The sequence below is a fragment of the Epinephelus moara genome, chromosome 13 (assembly GCF_006386435.1).
Source record: "Epinephelus moara isolate mb chromosome 13, YSFRI_EMoa_1.0, whole genome shotgun sequence".
Taxonomy (NCBI): domain Eukaryota; kingdom Metazoa; phylum Chordata; class Actinopteri; order Perciformes; family Serranidae; genus Epinephelus; species Epinephelus moara.
In genome coordinates, this window is record NC_065518.1 from 17,013,351 (window position 1) to 17,023,219 (window position 9,869).

The 9,869-nt window shown below is 40.5% G+C and overlaps 1 protein-coding gene across 1 annotated transcript in view; it reads left to right on the top strand.

The window, feature by feature from the left end:
• LOC126400103 (rho-related GTP-binding protein RhoN-like) overlaps positions 1-8,434 on the top strand; it is a 57,770-nt gene extending 49,336 nt beyond the window's left edge. The window contains exons 4-5 of the mRNA XM_050060571.1: positions 1,336-1,470; positions 7,362-8,434. Coding sequence (XP_049916528.1) covers positions 1,336-1,470; positions 7,362-7,616 — 390 coding nt within the window. The 3' untranslated portion in view covers positions 7,617-8,434. The remainder of the gene's footprint in view (positions 1-1,335; positions 1,471-7,361) is intronic.
• The last annotated feature ends 1,435 nt before the right edge of the window (positions 8,435-9,869 follow it).

Consider the following 9,869-nt stretch of genomic DNA (forward strand, 5'->3'; position numbering starts at 1 on the left):
CTTTGCACTTGAAGTATGCCCGTTCACTGACGTTTTAACAGGTCTGACGCTACTATGCGCCCCGGCTGTATCTAGGCTAACGGCTAACATGCTAACTATTATTTCTATGTCACTAGTCACTTGAAACAAATTTAGGACGATAGGAGACAGGTTGAAATAAACCGAAATTTCCCTTTAACAGGGTTATTAAAATAACTTCATTTACTTTTGGTCTCACGCGGGAAACAAACTGCGGTATCCTGCCTTGAATGTCTCAGTTCATTTGACCCATCCAGCTCAACTCCCTACTGCCCTATACAGACTTTCTTGCTCTTTATGCAATGGCATTTGCTTTGAAGTTAAACAATGCCATCACCCAATGCGTCACATACTGCCGCTAAGGGGTGGCTATGTGTGTTGGTATTTGACACCGAGGGCTGCTGACCATGCATCGGTATGTGACTACCTGGGAGTGAGACCAGGTTGAAAAAACACTGGCAACAGAGTATTCAGAACGGTCTAAAGCCTGAAGTTTTTGATCACAGGGATTACTTTTTCTCATGTATATTTCATTATTTGAAACTTGAATAAGTTTAATATGAACGTCTGACAATGTAACATTACATATATGACAGAAACTAAGGAAAAGCATAATAGGCCCCTTTCAGATGGTATTCAAATGACTTTATTGAAAGAACAAGAAAGAAGCTGTTTCTAGGTTACAGGGATGTGTGACTACTAAATTATATGACCAAAAAATGTCTACATTTTATTTATTTTACCTTTATTATACCAGAAAGTCCCATTGAGATAAATAAATTTGCTTTACTAGAGAGGCCAAGGTAGCAGTCGTGCAAAACCATATAAAATACAACTTATACAACATAAAAAACAAACAATAAAAGAGAAGAACAGCTGTTTAACACAGTGGCCTCTCAAGAAAAACAACCACATCTACATCACCACATTCTTTACAGTGTTTTTCAGACTCCTTTTGTTCTAATCTTTGGGAAATCTTAATGATGTAACATACAATGTTATGTAGACAATGCTCTTCCAGCTTTGTGGCAGCAGTTATCAGGATTGTTATTCCCTCTTTAGCGTGGATGAACTTGATTGGCATGCTCAGAGCCCTGACCTTAAACCCATCCAGCAGTTTTGGATGAATGGGAACAAATCCCTGCAGCCAGGTGCCAAACTCCTGTGAAAAGCCAATCCCAGCAGAGTGGAGGCTGTTGTAGCAGCAGATTAGAGCCCTTTGTTTTGCAATGACATGTCCTGTATTACCCTCAGTTAAACCTCTATTTGATTTATAATGACCCTGTGCCTGATATGTGTTTGTCTCTTGATACACAGTGGCAGGGGGAGACGCAGGAGTTCTGTCCCAATGCCAAAGTGGTGCTGGTCGGCTGCAAGTTGGACATGAGGACGGACCTCAACGTCATGAGAGAGCTCTCCAAACACAGACTCATCCCTGTCACCCACGAACAGGTGAGGAGCGCAGAGAAAAACCCCACTCATCTCTCTTTATCTGTTTGCATCAACAGTGTCAAACCTAGCTTGAAATTAACTGCTGCTCCTGCAACCATAGCCCAACAACGCAGTGGTAATTTAACCGAACTGAACACTATTGATTTAATTTATTTAACATTACAATATTTGGAACATGCATGAGATATGGTTTCAAATGTACAGTACTTTGCAATTTTCCGCTGCAGCAATTTTCATTTGCCTATAGTATCACTGATTTACGAACAAATTTAATAGTATCGTCCCAGACAAATGACACCCATTACTTTGTTTCTCTGTGCACATAAACAAAACTTCTGAAAATGAATTGGGAGAATGACATTTGCTTCAGATCATAACTTCCACAAATATGAAAACACAAGGAGAATAAAAGAGCTGGGACTGAGCAAAGATAGAGACAAACAGCCGGATGCGCGATAATACAATTGTTTTGTTTGTGTCTTGGAGCGATGAACAGTGGCATGCATGAATTTTAATAGCCTATTTTCATGTAAATGTGAATTCACACTTCTTGGCAGCCTTTTGTCAACATATTAATATTTTCTCATACCTTTGACAAAACAAAGGTAACCACCCTCATTTTCCTGTCAGTAATGGCATCAAAATTGCTCCATCAAGATCTCAGATTACTTTCTCTGGATGAAGTGATTTAGCTCCAAATTAAGGGAAACCTCTGATGACTCCAAATGTTTTCCTGAAAGTGTAACAGCAGCAGTTTTAAACTTTCAAACTCTTTCTTTCCCATCTGCGCTGACTAGAATCCTCACTGTGAGGGCACCTTAACCTTGTTTGGCTGAATGCCTACTGTAGCTTTCCAGTGCAGCTCTAATTAAAGAACACTTAAAATAATCATCCCAAAGGCACCCAGAGTATGTCTTGTTTAGTTTACTCTTATATGTGTCCAATTTAGCTGCATCCAAACTGTGACAACAGTGACTACACATTATTTTAATTACCTGTTTTTGCAAAAAAAAAAAAAAAAGTGCATTTCTAGCGTGAACATTCAACAGTGAAACACACTTCAGGTGCATCTGAGGCTGAACTGTGTTTCCATTCACTTTATAGTATTGTATTGGCAGAAACTAATATGGAGGCACAGTAACTCTGTGGTCAAACAATTGATGACACTGTGGCTTAAAGGTCTAATGTGTAGGACTTAGTGGCCGCTAGTGGTGAGGTTGCAGAACTGAAGCTTCTCCCCTGTGCCAAGCGTCTAGAGCCCAGTTCAGACCAGAGATTCGCAATGAGACGAATTGAAACATGCAGCTGCTTGCAATGCGCCCTTCTACAACGTTCTAAAAATCTGCTGGTTCACACCAATACACCTAGATGAGATGGTGTATCATCGCTATGCAACAACTCTCTTCCACCACCAAAAAATCTCAAAAAGATCCTCCATAGGTGTCTTGAACTCGATGTAGGCTGCGACCTCATGCTTGGGCTGCAAAGTGTCATCACTGGAGTCCTCCATGTTGGTGACGAATCTGATGATGGGGTCAAACGTTTGACTTGTGTCACTGACTTTTAGAATAAAAGGAATTGTGGTTTGATAATAGTGATTTCGATGTCAAAGTATTACACAATAACTGCACATCTTTTTCATTTGTTTTACTTGTTCTATATATGTTTTTTTGTTGGGTACCCGACCAGGTGCAGGACTCTGAGACAGTCAAGTCTCGAGTCAAGTCCCAAATTAAGTCCCAAGTCCTAAACTTTAAGTTTCAAGTCCTAAACTAGTCATAATGTGTTTTTCACGAAATGTCATTTTAACAATGAAGTAAAAACATACTAAATTTGCAAAAATCATGAATGCCTCTTTAGATTTGTTAAAACAAGTTTGTTGGAAGTTGTTGCGTCTATGATTTTCAACCTGCACGTTTTGCACACTGCAGTTTGTTTTTTGTTGACCAGTTTTTGTACGTCTAATGTGTAAGTCCTACACATTAGACCTTTAATAATTCTCTCCTGCAACTTGACTGGATGCTGTTGGATTGGTTCAAACTAATTGAATCACCTAGGGAATTAAGTGTTGACTTGCTGGGAGTGAATAGCGTTAATGTTAACTGACTCAGAGAATGAAGGGAAATTATTTGATTCATGGCACAGTTTTTAAATAACATACTTTTAATATTTGAACTTGGGGGAAAGTAATCAAGCATTTTCAAGTTCAAAGGCTCGAGTCCAAGTGAAGTCACAAGTAATTGGTGTTAAAGTCCAAGTCAAATCTAAAGTCAAATTTATAACTTGATCCTGATTCAAGTCTAAGTCATGTGATTCGAGTCCACACCGCTGATACACGGTTATTAACATTAAAGTGTCAGCTTGTGGGGCACCCAGCAGCTTAGTGAGCAAAGCAGGCGTCCGATAGACGAAGGCAATATCCTTGCCGCAGCGGCTGTAGGTTTCAGCCTCTGGCCCTCTCCCTCCCATCCTTCACACTTAAACTATGCTATCTCATAAAGGTAAATAAAAAAAAAACCCTCCAAAAAATTAAAAATAAAAGGTGTCAGCTTGCTGGGAATGAATAGGGAAATGACACGATTCGTCATACTTTTTAACCTTTGGGAGAAAGAGTCAAGTATTTTCAAGTCAAAAGGCTCAAGTCCATGTGAGGTCACGAGGCATTGGTGTTTGAGTTCAAGTCAAGTCTCAGGTTTTTTATTTGTTATTTTGTCAAGTCTCAAATCATCAAATTTGTGACTCAAATCTGACTCAAGTTCAAGTCATATGACTCGAGTCCACACCTCTGAAACCTAGTTATAAATATTGTATACCATCGCTGCCAGCAAAGGCCCCTAAATCCTGCACACTGGACTACTAATACAAAAAAGATGGAAAATAGAGCACAGGTTGAAAGTGACTGAATTTGTACTTTAAAGTGTTGCCACAGCGCTTTTCTTAACAGGCCCCATTCAAAGGGCTGCATTACGAACAGCATCAAACTGGGACCTTTACATTTCAGCCACTTGACCAACTGATGTGATCCCCAGGAGAGGTGCATTCGCCAGAATGAACCGCACACTAACTGTGTGACTACCGCTGTAATCGGCTTAACGGCGTCAAAATAGAGACGTGAAGTGTTGGAACGCTTCCATTAATGCAAAAATAATGCAGCCTCCCTGGAAGCACAGCTCGAGCCTTTAATGTTTTTTCATAGAGGAGGAATAATATTACCACATCTGACTGCTAGATACTCCTACAATACGGGATATCGCTAACACTGATGGCTGAACACCCACACTGTCACACAGTGTCGACGTTTCATTGCCAAGGAAGTTGATGAATCCAATTGATGACACACTCCAGAAAGACAGAATGAAATTAAGTGAGAAACTCAACAGATAGTGAGAAGGCAACACAGCGGAGGTGCTTTTTATGAGATCTAAAGAAGGATTGGTTAAATCAATACAAAATGTAGACTCTCCTTTCTTTATTACAAGATACATCCCAGCACAGAGTGAGTGCTGTTGGAGGACAGGTAAGCAAAATGAAAGCGCCATATACAACCAGTCCAGATTTAAGATGGTGATAACCACTACTGGGAATAAGATGAGCTTTTACGCTCGGGTTTTACAGCTGCACAGATAGGCCTTGAATATTTCATGGCTGTGTGGAGGATCTTAGCTTTTTGTGTGCACCAGCTAGCTATCATGCTTCTGAGAGCGTAGGCTTTTATTAGGAGGGGGATGTTTACTGTTCATGACCGAGACCAATGGTCTGATATCCACAAATGGATAAAGCAAGGATAATATAACAGCATGTAACAAATGGGGGATAATATAAACTTAGAGAATGCTTCAGAAGAGTGTTGCAAAAATTAAGTATTTGATTTTGACTCTATTGTAATACACGAAGCTTCCAACAGCATGTCAGAGGTTCAACATGGTTTAGGGACGTTTAAGAATGCAAAATGCATCCTTTCCACCATGATGACCCCCCCTGTCTCTCTCGTACACATACACACAATTTGTTTGTCACAGCTCTAAGTACTAGCTCTCAGCAGCTCTTGAGGTGACTCACCCTCTTTTGGACTACAAACACACACAAACTGAAGGATGGGGCTTATTAAATGTTTGAGTTTCAAAGCTGCACTAATCTTTTTAATAGTTATAATGGACCAGATGACTAAATGCAATATGAAAGTCGATGCCCGTGGTGATGGACCCATAAAGAATTACAACCCGACTGCAGTCCTCCTCCCCACTTTGGAGCCTTTTAGGGTCTTTAAATGGAAACTTTATTTTTTTATCATGGCCTTGTTTTTCACATGTTTTTGTGTCTAAGTGACTAACAGAGACAACAATTTTTGAAATTGGTCCAGTATTGAAGAGATCCCTGTAGCCGTAGTGGTGAATCAGACTGCAATGTGATGTCCAAGGGCAACTGTGCATCATCTGTTTATGTCTATTTATGGGGTTTGTTTTTGCCACCGACAGGCTCAGATTGTTATTGTGAGTGTCTGATAACATTTTGCTTGTCTGTTTGTTATTGTGACAAAGTCTCACTCAAGGAGAAGTCATGTTCTGAAATCTCTTTCAGTAGATTTCAGAATGAGACTTGGTTACACATACTAATAAACAAACTGGATAAGTGAAAGGTATTGAAAAATGTTTCATTTCTCTGTAGGGGCCTTTCAGTAATACTGTCAAACACTTAAAATAACGATCTGAGCCTGTCAGTGATAAATACAAGCACTTTTATTTGACAGAAATTGTCGGTGCACAATTGTCCGTAGGGGTTAAAATGCAGCCTGTTTCACTGCTACAGCTGCAGCAGTCTCTGTCAATACTGGAAAAGTTCCCAGTAAAGTTGTTGTCTCAATTAGCCACTTAGACCCTGGGTCTTCAACAGGGGGGCTGCAACCCCCAAGGGAGTCCTCAGAGATACTACAGGGGGCCGCCAAAATATTGTTTGATGATTTAAAGTCTAAAGTTTATTTTTTTTCTCCAAAAATCAAAATGTCAGAAAATACACATTAACATGAAACAACATATTATTAGCAAAGGTAAACTGGCCTATTCATTAACAAAAAATAATTAATTTACAGTACACAACATTAATGATAGGCTGTTATCCATGAATTCTTGTGCAATCATGTTAGCTAGCTAACGTTTAATCATTGTGCAGCACTTATCCATAACCGCAAGGTGAACTAGTTACCAAACATTTATGTACTATTAAAACATACTGGCCAATTAGCTGTATTATTATTCCAAGTAAATGGACCTTCTTGTGAGCCACAATGGATTGAAAGACTAACATACCGTCCACCTCAGAAACCACTGGTAAAAGTGCAAAACTACAGGCAAGCGCAAATGAGAGAAGACCAAGAAATATTCGGAGAATTATTTCAAGTGCAACTCAGTTTTATACAATATAGTATGTAGCATGGGGTTCCTGCTCTGTCTCTATGTAAGCCCCTGACTTAGACAAAAAAACATGGGGAGATATGGCCCAGGTTAAAAAAAATACAGAGGTTTCCGTTTAAGCTTTTGGGTTTTGGTTTTACTACTTGCAAACTTACTGTTTTGGTTCAGTCTCAGGATTCTTCTGATCAACCTTTTTTTCCCAGCAGCAGCAGGCAAGTGTATGCTACCTACCCCACACACCAGATGGTAAACAGATAACAAAGTTAATCACAAGCAGCTAAAGAGCCAGACATTTCTCGTAGGAGATGGGGGAGACCAAAATGAGAGCTAAAAAGAAAAGTAAATATTAGATTTGCATTCCTCAGGTAGCCAGAAACACAACTCGAAATGAATGTAAATCTTGCAGGTTGTCTGCTGGATGTGCTGCCTGTGTCTTCACTGTGTATCTTAACAGACCCATATTCTGTTCTTCTGTGTTTGCAGGGCACTAATTTGGCGAGGCAGATCGGTGCTGTGGCCTACACAGAGTGCACCTCAAAGTACTCGGAGAACAGCGTCCGTGATGTTTTCCACGTCACCACCTTGGCGTCTGTGTCCCGTATCCATCGGCCTCAGCTCAAACGTGCCGGCTCACGTCGCGGACTCAAGCGGGTCTCCCAGCAGCCGCCCCGGACTGAGATTCATGAGCACCCACCTGCCATTAGAAAGGACCGGGCCAAAAGCTGCGTGCTCATGTAGGACCGGAGTCTGACCGGCAGCCTGACCTGTGCGTAGCGCACATACTGCACATGAACTTAATTTATTGGTGAATTCTTGTCAGATCTTTGCACTGCATAAAGGACGATATGATGAAAACAAGAACCAATGCTATCCTGTGGAGTTCTTTGAGGATTTGTTTGTCCATCTTTAGCAAAACTCTCCTTGTTATTTTTTCTCTGTGGCCGTGTTCTCATCATGGGGAGGTCATTGTTGTGGCAAAAGCTATTTTTCTTTATTGCTTTTACTCGAACAAGTGGACAAATATGGTCATGGACACAAACAGGCTGGTTAGCAAATGAAACACAAGGACAGAAAAAAAGTGAGTATAGAGAAGAAAGTGAAAAAATAATAATTGGAAAGATCCCCTTGCAGGAACCAGCAGTAGCAGCGCTGGTCTCGACCTCTGTTATGTTTCCTGTTTTGAAATGCTACTCTCTCTTTAAGTGTTTAAGTCAATGAAGCACAATACGATGCACGCAAAATGTTCCGAGTTATTCATAAATGTCAGGGAATGAACTCTGCTGTTCCTCTTCATATAACAAGTTCAAAAGAAAATCTGGACAGACAAAAAAACTCGTGGGCTGAGATGACACTAATTTTCTTAAACCACAAGTGCTTTTAATATTAAAAAAAAAAGAATAATCACTCACCACATAAGACTGAAGTGTTGTGAAATTAATATTGTTCTAATAATCCACAGTGGGAAAGAAATTCACTGAGGGAGTAAAGGGGGTGACTGTTATGTTGTACATGTGATAATTAAATAAAAAAGACTTGCTCTGCTGAGTGTTGGAACATCTTTAATATGTAATTTATTCGTGTGACTGTGATTTGGTCTTGACGCTGAATTATTATGCTTAGAAAAGTTAAGTGTATAAATGGGTGATCTTTGATTCGTTACACTTTTGTCTTTAGATCTCAGTTCATCAGAGCAGAGAGCACAGTAGTCTCCAGCTCTGAACATTTTGTCTCAGACAGACAAGAACATTTCTCTTTGAAAAAGCTTCTTCTGTCGGGGAGGATATAACTTTTCAGCTGAAAAAGATTTCCAGTCTGAATCACCAGCACAGAAGCAGTAACAGTAAAGTAATAACTCTGCTGAAATAAAAATAGATGAAGCCATAAATCTTCATTACGCACCAGGCAGCTCATCTATGACAACTTAAGATAAAAAGCTCTATTATCATAAACTAAATAAACTGCAAACACATAATGGTAAACAGAAACAAACACCCCTAATGATAAAAATCAAACATGAGAATCTTTAAGCTAAATGCTAATGGCTGCATGCTAACGTGCTCAAAGGGATGCTGATGTTGAGGTATAATGTTAATCGTGTTCACCATCTTGATTTAGCATTTTAGCTTTGTAAAATTTGCTAATTAGAACTGAACACAAAGTGCAGCTGAGGCTGGACGAAACGTTAAGGTATCGTCAAAGTTATTACAATTCATCCTCTGGAGATATTTCAGCCTCGGAAAATGACAATTTAGTGAGTATGGTGGGCCAAAACTGAGTTTTCAAACTAATGTAGCAGGATGGTCAGTGCGGCAGCCATTTTCATGTGTACTGTTGCCATTGCAACGGTTGTAGTGGTCTAACTTCTGTATAAACAAACCAATGGGTGGCAAGTCTTAAGCCCCTTTTACACTGCCAGATTTTCGGCGAATGTTGGGCCCTTTTGCTGGCAAGCTGCGGGCGTTTAGACACACAGAGCCGGACTGGCGAGTTGATCCAAGGCGCCCAATTTTGCACCTCGTTGGGTAGACATATTGGCAGAACCTTTTTGGTTTAAAAAGAATGAGCCACCCTTCCGTCACGGGAGGGGCTGTTGAAGACTTGTGGGAGGAGCTGTTGATGATGCTGCACGTGCGACCCATTGGCGGTGGATAAACAGGAAACAGCTGATAGCAGGAATTAGCAAGTAGCTAGTAGCAAGAGGGAAACGCAAACCTGACAGACTGTAGAGATGAGCAACTGGGGAGACATGGAATTGCGCACCCTCCTTGTCCTTGCAAACAAAGAGACCATTAACTGGCAGATGACGGGGACGGTGAAGGATGGGCCAACTTACCAGAGAATCGCCTAAGGTTTGACCAGCCGCAACTTCTCTCGGAGTACGTCACTGTTTATGTCACAGCTACACATTTTGTTACTTGCTCACGCCCTCCATTGCCCCGTAACAGCCGCATTCTGTATAAACAAAAGTATTTATGCAGCATTTCGCTGCAC